At 37.3% G+C, this 14,765-nt stretch overlaps 1 protein-coding gene across 8 annotated transcripts in view; it reads left to right on the top strand.

Moving 5' to 3' along the window:
• LRP2 (LDL receptor related protein 2) overlaps positions 1 to 14,765 on the top strand; it is a 168,662-nt gene that overhangs the window by 109,623 nt on the left and 44,274 nt on the right. For all 8 annotated transcript variants that reach the window (XR_015698695.1, XR_015698694.1, XM_087731278.1 and 5 more), the window contains exons 64-74: positions 214 to 351; positions 1,143 to 1,265; positions 2,191 to 2,319; positions 4,404 to 4,535; positions 5,544 to 5,675; positions 7,791 to 7,934; positions 8,707 to 8,872; positions 11,255 to 11,383; positions 12,171 to 12,391; positions 12,837 to 13,013; positions 13,746 to 13,865. Coding sequence is in view for 6 of the 8 variants with exons in the window: in XM_087731278.1 (XP_087587404.1) it covers positions 214 to 351; positions 1,143 to 1,265; positions 2,191 to 2,319; positions 4,404 to 4,535; positions 5,544 to 5,675; positions 7,791 to 7,934; positions 8,707 to 8,872; positions 11,255 to 11,383; positions 12,171 to 12,391; positions 12,837 to 13,013; positions 13,746 to 13,865 (1,611 nt within the window). In the remaining 2 variants the exon portion in view is untranslated. The remainder of the gene's footprint in view (positions 1 to 213; positions 352 to 1,142; positions 1,266 to 2,190; positions 2,320 to 4,403; positions 4,536 to 5,543; positions 5,676 to 7,790; positions 7,935 to 8,706; positions 8,873 to 11,254; positions 11,384 to 12,170; positions 12,392 to 12,836; positions 13,014 to 13,745; positions 13,866 to 14,765) is intronic.

Raw genomic sequence — 14,765 nt, forward strand, 5'->3', positions numbered from 1 at the left:
TCAAACCTGAATTAACTACGTTATAGCTACCAAGAAGTCCTCAATCCTTGCAGTCTGTTGTTGCTGTAAATGTTTTCAGTGCCTCATATTATATCTCTTACTATGGAGAGAAGGGTATTGAAAAAATATTATAGGGTTGGGCGGAATATTTTTCAGGAAAACCTAGAATTTTCATTGTAAATGAAAATGTCATAATAATTTTCTTTTCTTCAGCAACACGGTATCCTAATGGTACATACTGTCCACCCATGCTGTTTGAATGTAAAAACCATGTCTGTATCCAGCCATACTGGAAATGTGATGGTGATAATGACTGTGGAGATGACTCTGATGAAGAACTTCACCTTTGCTGTAAGAGAGAAAAATTATATTAAAATGAACAGTATGCATAATAAAATCTCTAATTACAGTAGAGAGAACAATTAGAAAATAAATTTTAAATATTTTCTTTTCACTGGAGATTCTCACAGACTTAATTCAGGATGAGTGCTGAAAATTTTGCTTCATATGCAAGTTCCTTTCATATTCCTACAGTATGTTTCTCACTGCTTTGCAGATGTTTTTATATGTCGTTATAAAAGTAGGGAGAAACATATCAAAGAGATAAAGACACTATTTCACATTTTCAAGTTAGTTATCTAAAATAAGAGCATCGGCTTGCAATTAAAGATTCATTCAGATAACTTATATTCTCAAAGATGCTGAGCTTTTAAAGCTATCGATATAGTCAGGACATCTTTGTACATATGGTTGAGGAGTCCTGACTTTAGCTCTAAAAATGAAGTGTTGGAGGTGCTACTTAAACAATTTTTGTCAGTTATGCACTATATAGCCACTTAAATAGCATGTTGGATTTTCAATCAGTTTACTTCATAAACAAATGTAGGAACTTCAGTGTTATATGTAGTCATAGGATATGCCTTTGGCCAAAGATGATGTACTGTCTTCTGACAAAAAATGTGTAATGTCCTAATGTACGATCACCAGAATGTGGAGAAAATATTCCTTTGGGTCTGAATGCCTCCACACCTTTTAAAATATAGTAAACATATAAATGTTACCAGATAAAACCAATTGGGATAATTTGTGACTCAATGGCGTGAAGTATCAAAGCGTGACTGACTTGATCTCTGTCGTTTCAGTGGATATTGCTTGTGAATCTCCGTTCCGTTTCCGATGTGAAAACAATCGCTGCATATACAGTCATGAGCTGTGCAACCAGGAGGATGACTGTGGAGATGGAAGTGATGAGAAAGAGGAACACTGTATGTTTACAAAATTGAGCAGCAAATTCAGTAATTGTGATGTGCTTAATGTTTAATAATACCAAAGGTCTATAGAAATTTCAAAATTAAACATAAATTATGAAAACTAGAGCTCAGTATGAAATAATTTGAACTATGATTATTGGTACTACGTATTCGCAGCTCTCCATACAAGTAGCAAAAATCAGCAACCATTTGTCTGAAAAGTACAGAGTATGATTTTCAAAATCATATTTTATTTTATTATGAGCAGCAGCTAAATTGTGTCAACTTATCATGAACTCCCCTTAAAATAAGGAAGAAGAAAGAGTTTGCCTGTATCATAAAATAAGGATGGGATGGATAGCTGGGACTTAAAATAGAGAACTGGGTACTTCCGAATTTGTGGCACTGTTATGCACATAGCAACAGTATTGATATTTTGGCTCAAATCCTGCAGAAGGTCTGTTAATATTAAATAGGTTTTTGCCCTCAGATATCTTATGTAGCTGTCATTGACTATGTTGATTTTTATATTATCAAGCTTAATCATATTTTTGGTTGCTTAGTGCTATTATTTGCTGGCTTTATTGTACGATATTCTTAAAGTTACTAGTTTACTAACTGTAGTAGATGTATGAAGTATATCGTTAAAGGATATTAATAGATTTGCACTATTAAAAAGAAAGTTCAATCAACTATTAACAAGAAGAATTTACCTTCTGTCTTTATAAAATGGAGGGGCTTCTTTCAGTTCATGGGGAGATGACTAGAAGTCAGGAGGCCCTGGTTATAGTTTTAGCTTTACTACAGACTTCCAAAGTCGCTCTAGTTGTTATTTTACCAGATTACATCAGCTTCCTCATTAGCAATGTGGAATAGTGCTGTCTGTTGGTACTGTGTAGCTGAAACTGTGACAGAAGAGGGTTTCTCTTTTCGACTGTAGGTAGAGAACCAACCCCAAGACCTTGTACAACTGAAGAATTCAAGTGCAGTAATGGAAATTGCATTCCTCTGCATTATGTCTGTGACAATTATGATGACTGTGGAGACCATTTTGATGAAATGGGCTGCAGTAAGTAATAATATCAATAGAACACAAAATTACAATGCTGTTGAAAATAAAAATTTCTGAAACTGATAACAATACATGCTGCTTCTTGAATACCATACTAAGAAATACTGATTTTTAATTAGCCTGTGCTAGGATTATACAATTAGCCATGACAGTATCTTCTGTTTTCCTTCTTTTGGGGTGTTTAAAAGACGTGTAGATATGACACTTAGGGACATGGTTTAGTGGGACTTGGCAGTTTTACGTTTATTGTAAGACTTGATGATCTTAAATGTCTTTTCCAACCTAAATGATTCTATAATTCTATGCAATTCATCGCTCTGAACAGTCCTTTTTAGGCTTAGAGTATTTATGCCTCACAAAAAAGGGATTGGTCTAGTTTTTGTTTTGAAATGCGTTGCATTATGGAGGCAAGAACATCCAGATATTTCAATCATAATTGCAATAGGCCAACCTACGGAATTATTCATGGGCAGATTCTGAACTGGTATAGGTTGCTCTAGGCCTGTTAAAAACAAAAGTATATTGAGATGCTTCTATTTTCCTGTTTACAGGCATAACCACAGAATTCTATAAGGACAGCCAGTCCTCAGGCTGAGTGCCCTCTCAGATCCTCTGCACAACTTTTATTAACTATGCATTGTAAATTTACTAGCATCCATTTAGATGCAAAAGCTTTGACTTGAACTTTGAGGCAAGAGAGAGTATTCTCATGGATTCTTGGGGAAAAAAAAAATCCTAACTTTTAATATCAATATATAGACAGCTGCAGAGTGGTAGTATGAGCATGTACTTGCAATTACAATTTGTGAGGCTTTAATGGCTTCAAGTGAAAGTGTGCCAAATGATGCACTGGTGATTTACAATCCAGCATGCTTGCAAAATGCAAATAACTTAGAAGCCTATGGTGCAGTCCATTTTGAAGCAGCTGGTTTCTCTGTTTCACATACCATCCCAATGGTCTTTAGGTAATATAACGTAATGCAATGACTTGGTGAAAATATAAAAGTATAAAAGGGATATGAAACGGTGCAAAACAGACACCTTCTGGCAGTCAGCGCTCTGCTGATTGGGGATAGATGTGAATGCAGATCAGATGGTAACATCTGTAGCCTTCCCAACATCAAATACCCGTGTTATAGAGAAAATAGAATATTTATGTGTGTGTGTGTACAATGAATTTATGCTTCTACATGTATATGAAATTGAGCTGTTTAAACTTAATTGGCACTGGGATGTGTATGTATAAAGGAGATAATCAGCTTAATGTAATGTCTTTGCCATATATCTGTATCTTTTTCTCACGTTCTGTCAATAAACATATTATTTATCTTTTCTACTTATATAACAGATTTGAGTTTGAAAGTACTTTGTGTGTATGTAGAGTATGTCAGAATCAATAGAATTCTGTATGTACTTTGAGAAGAGTATAATTTTCATTATCTGTTACAGAGTATCTATTATCCCTGACTTGCCTTTTGCATTATAGGCATCATTTAAAGGGCAGTGCATTCTGTGCAATGACCTGTATTGACTTCAGTAGGCTTTAGATTAGGTACAGCATGAACAAACTGTCATCTTCTCTCTAATTTCCAGATACAAATAATTTAGGGCCTGTGTTATGCATGATAACAATTGAGAACATTTTTTGTTTAGCTCATAAGAAAGGACTGGGTAAGAAAGAGGTAGGTTGGCAAAGGTAGGAGTTAGAGTCAAGTCTCTTAAATAGTTTCTGTTGTTGCTACAGATTGGCAGTAATGTTGAATGACATTTCTCTTAAGGAAGGTGAGCTTGGATGGTTATGGCTCTTATCCTGACCCTGCTCACTTACTTCTAGAGGTTAAACTTCTTAGTTGACAGCTGTCTTGACCAGCATTTACCACCCTCTGCTGGTTAGTTATGCCTTAGAGAATAGATGTTAACATTAATTTCAGTTTCAGTTAGAAAAAAAGGAAAGAAAACTAACGTTGTCTACTTGAAAACCATTTTTAATTATAATAATGATCAAAATTATGACACCTCTCTCCCCCTTATCACTTTATGTTTTGGTTATAATTGTAAAATGTACTTTTTTTTTTTCCCAGATCCTGGAACAGAGCGAACTTGTGCAGAAAATATCTGTGAACATAACTGTACCAACCTGAATGAAGGAGGCTTTATTTGCTCCTGTAGGCCAGGGTACAAGGCCAGTGAAACCAACCGAAACTCCTGTGACGGTATTTTCAATCTTCTAAACATCTCACTGATAAGTGTTCAGTGACCTGTCGCCTCATCATTCTAATACGACTACCTATTTTTGCATTCTAACAGGATTTTTATACATTTAGCAGATGCTTCCTAAAAAGTTTTGCTGCTGAATCATGTTTTCTAACATGCAGGCCTCATTCAACAAAGAACTGGCTCCACAGTTTAGACTTATTTTAAGCTTTTGGTGGCTGTAGGTATATGTTTTTGCTTTACTGTATATAGGTTTTGTCATATCTTTGCAATCTGAGGGACAGAAATTTACTCTTTGGTTTTTTTTCCTTATTGAAAGAAAACTTACTGAAGGTTATACTCTTCTGTTCTACTCCAGAACAGACCTACAGGAAAGGTCTATTGTGCCCTATTTTTGCCCTGGTTATATGCAGATAAAATATGGTGAGGAGTCAACCCACGGGCCATTGTTCATGGTCATGCAATATAGTACCCTCACAGTTACCATTTCAGTATGTTTTGAACACTTCTGTTTGTCACTCCCAGCTCTTGTAGACAATTTGTGTAGTTTTATTAAACATGATCCAAGGCTACCCCTCCCTTTCTTTCCTGCTGATATTTCTGAGGACGAGGTATCTTTGCAAACTCTTATCTGTATATCTTTGCTACAGCATTTTAAGAAGGCTTTGCTCTTGCATCTCATTGTAGTCATGCCTCATCTTTTGTCTTTCCTTGGTGATCTAACGCAAAAATACCTGACCAAAAATGTCTCTCTGAAACAGCAATATCTGATAAGCAGGAGCAATGCAGTTATTAGCAATCTGTAGTTATGACATGTTAAACAGTAGATGAGTGACGAGGAGTTCTGTTAGATAACAGATGCTGATGTTAAAGACCACTTATTAGGTCACGGATCTTTTAGAGTATGTGAGGAAGGAACAAACCTACCACTTCAATGGAGTAAAGGTGACCAGCATGTGGAAGAAAGAGATTAAGCTTCTAGGTATCTTTTCTCTACTTATGTCTAGATATCAATGAGTGTGAGATCTTTGGAACATGCACCCAGGACTGCAAGAATTCCAAAGGAAGCTATGAATGTTTCTGTGCAGATGGCTTCAGGTCTGTGGGTGATCAACACGGGAAACAGTGCGCAGCTAATGGTATGTTAACTGATAGCAAGATTGATTGCTACCTGTAAAGAGCAAGTGGAGTGTAGCAACTTAATGAATATAATCCTCTCTTTTAGGAAGGAGACAGTGAAAACCAAACTTTTATTTTGTAACATAATATTATCTCTGTATTCCACCCATTCCTTAATCAGGAATAGAAGTGCTCATCTCTGCTTCCAGTTGTAAACATTAAAATGAATACCTTTATTTGGATGCCTGCCTTCCTTTCTCCTGAAACTTTCTGCAAACAAAAAGTGGTTGTCATCAGAAGGAAATTAATGTTGCCTATTCTTGAAGTTTAGGTTTTCTCAACAAAATAATGCATCAGAAGAAAGTTGCATTAAACTGGTATAAATCAAAGGCAGTTTGATGACAGATTGCCATTCATTGTTCATGGACTGATGCACACAAATAGAAGGACTTTGGCCAATGTTTAACGACAATCATTAGGTTTTTATCCTACTTCAGTGCAGTGACTACAGTGTGTGACAGTCATTGAATAGGTAGAGAGTTGATTCAGAAAATAATAGTAATAGAATAGTAATAATACAGAGCTGAAGAAAATAGGAAAAAAGTGACAATGCAGCAGTACTATAGAAAAGACAGAAACAATATTGTATTTAGAAAAGTACTTATACTTTAACAGCTTTAAGAGATACATGATAGAAATGTGGTGTGTCAAATAGTCAGATCTGCAGAACAGAATGCCTGTGACCAAAACTGCATGCTGCTGGAGATTTTGAAGCCTAAAAATTATTTGTAATATGAGAAATGATACAAGAAAACCAGGTCTCCAGGTTACTAGTCCAGAGGCCTAATTCAGCAAATATTTACTTTTGAGCATGAGACTGGAAATACAAAAGGGCATTTGCACCTGAGCTTCTGCCTGCCTGCCTCTTTATGTGCCTGTGTCAGAGATCTGGTTCTTTGAAACCCTTCTTCATAGGCTTTATTCAGGAAGCATCTAGACACCCAAAGTTTTCAAGGCTTAGTGATAGAAGATAACATGATTGTAGCTGATAACATCATGAAATTTGTTGTGCTTAAAGTTCTACTTCTATGTATGCCCAGAACTTTACCACTCTTTGTAGTACAAGCTCCCAGCACTCATAAATGAGGGCTTCCTTTGCCTGTGTCTGTTGCAGGCCTGGTCAGTAGGCATTTTCAGAACACACATAGAATATTAGGTCCCCTTTTTCATGTAATAGCATATATATTGGAGATGCTGTCAATTTCTACACTGAATTGTGTGTTCATTAGAAATTAGTCACTTGCCATAGTTGAGTGTGACTTAGAGGGAAAGGGATTGTGTTCAAATGAACACTTCATAGGAAATTGAGCATTATTAGTTGGAAAAGGCACTGGTAGATGAGGTTTTCCTTTCCCAGCTGAATGCCTTGTCATTTCTCATTGGCTCTGTGAAGATGTGATTAATGTAGGAGAACTTTTTCTCTGGAAGAAGGCCTAGGATTTAAGTCCATGACTCCCAACTGGACTTTGTCCTTAGCAAAATGGCTGAACAATTAAATTTTCTCACCAGCAAAATCAGCCAGGTGGGACTGATACTCCCTATAGTCAAGTTATTAGAGTATTGAGGTTAACCCTGAATTAACCTGTGGGTAGGAGAACGTTCTTCTGAATACGGAGACATTAGGATTTAAAGACTTTCAGGTAGAAGAACTCAGTCAGGTTGTGGCTCAAGGTACCGGCAATTTATTTGTACTTTCAAAATTGTTTCCTGTACTTTGAAGGAGGGAGCTGAACCGCAGAGTGTATAGCAGCATCTGTTTTTCACATGTGAGGTGGTGATAAGCCAACACTGTAATGTTTAAGAATTTTTAAGGAATTATCCCTTAATGATTACTACTGCACAAAATCTATGGTGAAAAGGATAATACTATCCTCAGCAGTAAGTGTTTCCAGAATTTTTAATGAATTTTGCAAAGCTGAGAAGTTTGAATAGCTCTGAAGCTTTAGAAGTGTCCCTTCTGCTTTTTATGCAGACAGAACTTGTGAAAACCCCCACTTAGTTTTAACTAAAGTGACTTTCATCTGTTTCTTCCAAAATGAGAAATATATGAAAGTAAATTCATTATTGTTTCCCAGGTAATCCTCCATTGTTACTGCTGCCAGATAATGTGCGGATTCGAAGATACAATATCTCCTCAGAACAGTACTCTGACTATATTGATAATCAGGAACGCATCCAAGCTCTGGATTATGATTGGGACCCTGAAGGGATAGGCCTGAGTGAGTATATGTAGAACATTAATACTCAACCATGCAAGGGTTGGTTTAAAAAGATGATTTCTGCAGCATGGGTATTTAATTTACACTGGAAATCAAAATCAAATTAGATTAACTGGCCAGGTCTTGGTTGAATGTGTCCCTCCCCTCTATTCATTCTTCAGCATCAGTGTGGTTCCTTTTAATGCTTTAATTTAGGTTAGCTAGGTTTTGTTCTGTTTTTCCTTTTGTTTTAGTGTAAGTCCAGCTGTGGAATTGCGGCTCTAGGATTATGCAGTAGTAGAAGATTGCTATAAATGAACCCCTTACTTTTCTTCTGCCTGGCTCGAGTCTTGCAAGAACTAATCCTTAGACTAAGCAGGAATGGCCAGTAGATCCCTCTATTAGCTTATATCTTTGCCTTTTTATTGGCTTTCCCTACTTTTGCCATTTTCACAGGGCCACTGTTCTGGGCCGTACTTGCTCCTTAGGGTCATGAGAGTCTAAATTCCTCTCAAAATCATGTGCAAAGGCTTCAGATCCTCTACTCTTGAAAAAATGTGATACATATTTCTTGATAATCTAGATCAAGATGATTTTAGATGTGCATCTTACCTATGATGAATAGCTTAAAAACTTACACACTAACACAATGTAATTTAATTGAACAGATGACTCCGTGTTATTTAAATAAATGGGTCTGGTATCTTCACATAGGAGCCTCAGAAATATTAGAATTTTCCAAAAATATGGAATAACTAGACATTAAAAATGATCTTTGTCATCTTTTTTGAAGGTATTGTGTACTTCAGCATTCTGGGACAGGGTTCTGAGTTTGGAGCCATCAAACGTGCTTATCTGCCCACATTTGACAGCAGTAGCAACAATCCTACAAAGGAAGTTGACTTGAATCTCAAATACATAGTTAATCCTGATGGGTTAGCTGTTGACTGGGTTGGAAGGTAAGTGCACTGACAAGCTAGAAAAATGCTGTACGTTGAATGCAGCCAGGGTCTGATCAGGCAGTGCAAAATCCACTGTTTCCTTCCTTATGAACTGTCTTTGAAGATATCTAGTCTCAAGGTAGTTCAGAAGAATATAGTAAGCTCTGTTTGCCCAGAGAGCAGGTTAATAGGCCAAACGCATGTTGTTTACTGCACCACATATTCTGTGAGGAAACTTGCATTAGTTCACAACGGGCAGATCAGTTGTGCATCAGTATAGTGATAATATGCTGGCCTTCATGTCAGATGGATTCTTCCTTAAGGACTCAGGTAAGCTCCAGGGAACAAGCTTTCTCTGCTGTTGGAAGGAGACCTCCCCAATCCATAACGGAATTTGTCTTTTATCTTTGCTCCTTTCTTACCAGCTTTGTGCTATATGAACTAATCCCAAAGCAGAAGCAGCTCTGAAGTCTGAATATATGTGTTTTCTCAGAAAATGGTTACATTTTTGTAACTGTGTCTCAGAGTTTTTTGGGCATGACTTTTGGGAGCTTGACTCTGATGTTGATGGTGTCATTTCTTATTTGCAATGTAACTGTTAAAGGATGTGGTGGACAGGCATAGCTGTAGTTCATTTGATGTAATGTTGAGAGGATCCTGATGTTTGCAGATAGTAGACACTATGAAATGTAGTCAGGATTCTGTTTGAAGCTGAATGGACAGAGGTTATAGAGGTGAGTCAATCTTCTGAATGCTCTTGACAAATTTTGGATATTGCTGGTAGTGCATCCGATAGAGTGAAGAAGGAGGATGTTAAGATCATATAAAGCATGACGTTTCTGGAAAGCTGAAAAACAAAAGAAGGAACTTAGCTGTCTGCTTCCCCTCTATCACATGGTTATCAACTAAGTGGATGAATACTTTGCCTTTTATGTCCTCAATTAAAATAGGATTGGAAGGTACTTAAGATCTGAATTGCAGCTAGGTAGCACTTAACTCTGAATTGTGTTTGTGGCAACAGAGGTTTTTTTCCTAATGATTCAAAAAGCTATTGTATGAGTAGGCAAAGATCGGGAAAAGACTTATTCCAGTCTGGAGCCTGATACATAGCTTTCATTATCTAGACTCCTTGTGTTAGGTGATGTATGCTATGTTAGGTGTTGTGTCCTATGAAGTAGTTGCTCATACAGTATGTCACCCTGATTTCTAGAGTAGGATAAAGCCAGTCTGGCTGGCTGAAGTGATTCACTAGCCTGAAAAATTGTGCCAGTCATGATGGAAAAAATGAAGTGGAAAATTTTATCTTTCCTTCCAGCAGATTTTAAATAAGAGATAGATATATTAAGGTCTGGGCTAGCCTTCAGCCTTCAGGTTATGTTGCCATTTGCTTTGTGAACTGCAGGCCACCTGGAAAGTCAAATGTCTCTGAGGGCAGAAGGGAGTGTCTGAATTTCTATTCACAAACCTTTATGGTCATGAAAGCAAGAATAAAGGATATATACCACCAGCATCCTGGTGAGGCTAGCATCTTCAGCACTTCAAACATAGTGTTACACTGATTCCAGAACAATGTTACACTGATTCCAGAACAATGTTGAAATGTATTTTAAAAAAACATATTTAAGTGTATGCACATTATATAAAAACTGATATACATGGCTTGAGACACTTAGTATTTCTGCCCATCTGCAAAATAGGAATTACAGTATTTTCTCACATTCCCAAGCCAATTATGAGATAATTTATTCCATCAGAAGGCACTGTGTGATTAGTGAGTGCATAATAATGAGTAAGTTTATTATCTAAGGTGAAAAAAATAATAAAACCATAATGATAAAGTTAAGCAAAATTCAAGGAAGAGTAGACCGAGTGCCCTGTTTGTAAGGACTAAAAGCATTTGTGTCTCATGTGGTAACAATTTATTCATTAGCATCTCTGTCAGAAGACAAAAGTCTAGAGAGGAGCTGTGGACTAATAAGCTTCAGAGTTGCTGTATAAATTACATGGAAAATAAATTTTTATTTGTAATGAACCTCATCATTTCCTGGAAAACTGAATCTTTAAAGATGCTTATTAGCCACCTTTGGTGCTTAAAAGTAACAACGAAAGTTCTCAGTAGCCCTTTATTGAAGAGTATTTGACAGGGAACAGCGGCAGCTGCAGAAACTTTGTCAGAGGAGAAAACAAGTGAGCTGATAGATCACATTTGCTAAACTCGCATGTATTTAGGATCTGTATGTTCCAGACTGAAAAAGTTCAGATGTAATCAATACAGCTTCATTATATTAATTTTGTTCAGGTTTGATATAGCTTTTCTTCTTAAAAAAATATATTTTTTTAATTCCTTTCCCAAGTATAAACTATTTACTTTTGGAATGTTTTGTGTTTTATGTAATTCAGACATCTTTACTGGACTGATGCAGGGACTAATCGCATAGAGGTGGCAAAATTAGATGGACGGTACAGAAAATGGCTTATCTTTTCCCTGCTGGATCAACCAGCAGCTATTGCTGTCAATCCAAAACGTGGGTAAGTACTACAGGACTTCCCAGAATTATTTTCCATGCTATTCAATAACAACAAAACCCCGCAACGGTAAACTTTACAGGAAAGACTAAGGCAATGCTTTCTGGAGTTTCCCTTTACTAATGTTAGGAAATTTGTGTACATGGGAAAGTATTTTAGGATTAGATTTCATATGGCTGCTTGTATTGGCAACAACACAAGGTAGGTCAAAGAAAAATCTCCTTTCTACAGTATTGTGTGCCCACTGAATTTCTCTGTTACTACTAAAATAGGGAAGTTGGTGGGAATGTCTCTTTACCAGCTCCAAGCAATACAGAGATAGTCTCCTTCACAGTGGAAAGCAATGTAAGTGCACTGGTACATTTAACAGCTGTGCTTCCTACATCTTGTATTATATGATGGATCACCAGATATCACAATACATGCTTCTCTCAGCTGGAGTAAAGCAGCACAGCTTCCTGAAGTCACCTGGGCTCTGCGGCTTTATTGTGACTGATGGATGTTCAGTGTTCACAGTCATTTTTCTTCCACTGAGAATGAGAAAATGTCATTAAAACCAGTTTCTCTCCAAATCAGGACACAAGATGCAAACATTCTTCTTTTGGTATTTATCTTCTGTACTTGAAACAAGCTTGTTCAGTGAACTTTCTGTGACTTTCCTGATCACATCTGCAAAACATAGGTTGCTGAACAGCTTTATGTTCCACAACTGACCTTTCCATGAAACTCCAAAGGATAATCACGGTGACCAAATTCTGAACCATATTAAATTCTGGTTCTGTCCTTTCAGGCTCATGTATTGGACTGACTGGGGAAGGCAGCCAAAGATTGAATGTGCCTGGATGGATGGACAACAAAGACAAACTCTGGTCTCTGAAGACCTTGGCTGGCCAACAGGTCTCTCTATTGATTATTTGAATAATGATAGGATCTATTGGAGTGATTCTAAAGAAAATATTATTGAATCCATGAGACCTGATGGGACAGACAGAACCATAGTATTACATGGAGGTAAGAACTTATTATGCAATTAATATAATAGTAACCAAGATGTATGCTAACAAGTATTTGAGCTTCATAAGTGGGGCTAAATTCGGGAGCTTTTCAAAGAGTAAGTCTTGATAGTATTTTCTTCTCCTTTATACAAGGATAAATGGCACACCAGGTTCAGAGCTCATGATGCCTGGTAACTAGGTTCCCTGAGGGTAACTTACATGACCCAAATAGGGGACAATGTAGAAAATTGGATTATTGCTTTTTTTATGTATATTATTAAGCAGTCTGCAGGTACAGTGGCATGAAGTGGTCAGGCATATAAGGATGTATATATATAACTGCAGATGTCTTGAAATGAAAGGATTAGATGACACACTTAAGCTGAAAAAGAACAACAGTTTTTTTCGCTCCTGCTAGAGATTTTCTTGCTCACAGTCTATTGTTTGGTTCCTTTGAGAAGTAGGCAGTCCATACAGCCTTGATGTCTTCGAAGGCCATTTATATTGGATAGCTAAAGAACGAGGAGAAGTCTGGAAGAAAGATAAGTTTGGAAGTGGAGAAAAAGTGAAAGTGCTGACTGTAAATCCGTGGCTTACTCAAGTGCGCATCTATCACCAGCACAGATACAATCAGTCAGGTAGGTAATCAGCATCCTGGTGAGCCATTCCTTGCTGTGAGGTCGAAGTTGGTACTGATGTCTTCAAAGAGCTTAGTAATCTTCTGATAATGCGTCTATCAGTATGTGATAATATTCATTTCTGAAAACCTAAAAATGGAATAGAGGCTGGCAAGTATTCTGCATACCCAAAGTGAAATCAACAGTGGAATACCACACACTGCTCTTTAGAGTCTCTTAGTTCTCAGTTACAACCCTGTCCTTTCTCTTCTTCCCCTCCATCATGGAGTTGTCATAGAGGTGGCAGTCACAATGTGAATTTATCCTGGTAACATACGAAGTGCTGGCCATTTAATACTGCCTCCAAGGGGTATATTTCAGCTATGACATGTCCACAGTAATCACAGGGGAGGATGTCCAGAGGAACATACAGCGTAGCCCTCTTTAAAGGTGTTTTAGCTTTCAGAATCAGAAAGCTCCATGTTGCTTGGAGATGTTCAGTTTCTTCTTGGTGCTACACTGGCTCCCAACAGCCTGGTCTCTCCCTTAAGAACGTGAGAAAAGGCAGAGAGAAGGTTTTGATATAAATGTGGTATTTAAGCATGAGTTGTTTTGAAAAATGGATCTACTCTTGTTTAGATTTTTGATGTGTGATATTGATGAGATACACTGCTGACTATGGAGTTGCCCTGCCTTACCTCAGGAATATGCTGCATTGCTGCTTCAACTGCCTTTATAACTTTTTTTTTTCAGTGCCTAATCCTTGTAAAGATGTCTGCAGCCACCTCTGCTTGCTGAGACCAGGAGGGTACACCTGCACTTGTCCTCAAGGGACTCGATTCATAGAAGGAAGCAGCACAGAGTGTGATGCAGGTAGTTTGTCAAACTGGAGATGAAAGCAAAGGAAGCTTTTCTTTAGGAATGCAAATGCATTACTGAATTAGAAATGTGGAGGGATGAGCTAGCTGATAAAATAGATGTTGGTAAGTCAGGACATCTGGCTTCTATTCTCAGCCATCACTGATTTGTGGTCACCTTGTGTATTTCATTTAATCTCTTTGCATGTTATTTGTATAGATCTATCACTCCAGCCAGTCCAGACCCAGCCTCAAAATTGGTCACAGTTTCTGGTTTTTGTTTTGAAATTCCAAAATATTTTATTTTCATTTTTTTTCAAATGCATTGATTTCAGAACTAGAGAATTTGTGACAAATTATGGTTTACAATTACGTTTACAATTCTGTACAAGGCATTGTTTGATCAGTAGAATAGAATACAATAGAAACTTGAAACAAAGCTTACAGAACTCACAGTGTGAAGAGAGATAACTTCTAGATAATTATCATATGCTGGAAAGCCTTTTAAGCACTAGAATTTAGTGCCTGGTTGTTGCATTGCAGCAGAGCCCCCACAGTGCTTCCAGGAGCGCCAATAAAATAGAATTGCTTAGCCTTTCCTGAGAAGAAAGAGCATACCACTGCAGGATTTCTATTTCTCTAGCTGAGAGTCTGCATTCTTAGCTTACAGTGATGTGGGTGGTAGCCAGATGTCCTTGTACTTGTCCTTGCAACATCTCTCTAATAAATTATGCTTTATAACATTATGTCTGGCATCTTTTCTATGGTTAATCTTCTCTGAATTCTCTTCTTTTTGCATTAAAAAAGAAAATGTCATAATTTTTTACACTGCCTTACCTTTAAACTACATTTTCTTAATTGTTAGTGCTCTTTCCTATTGCCACATGGTGTGAGCTGCAGAAAGAGGAGCTAGTAA

This window comes from Nipponia nippon, unplaced genomic scaffold (assembly GCF_047370975.1).
Source record: "Nipponia nippon isolate SJK-2023a ecotype South Korea unplaced genomic scaffold, ASM4737097v1 scaffold_5, whole genome shotgun sequence".
In the NCBI taxonomy this organism is placed as follows: domain Eukaryota; kingdom Metazoa; phylum Chordata; class Aves; order Pelecaniformes; family Threskiornithidae; genus Nipponia; species Nipponia nippon.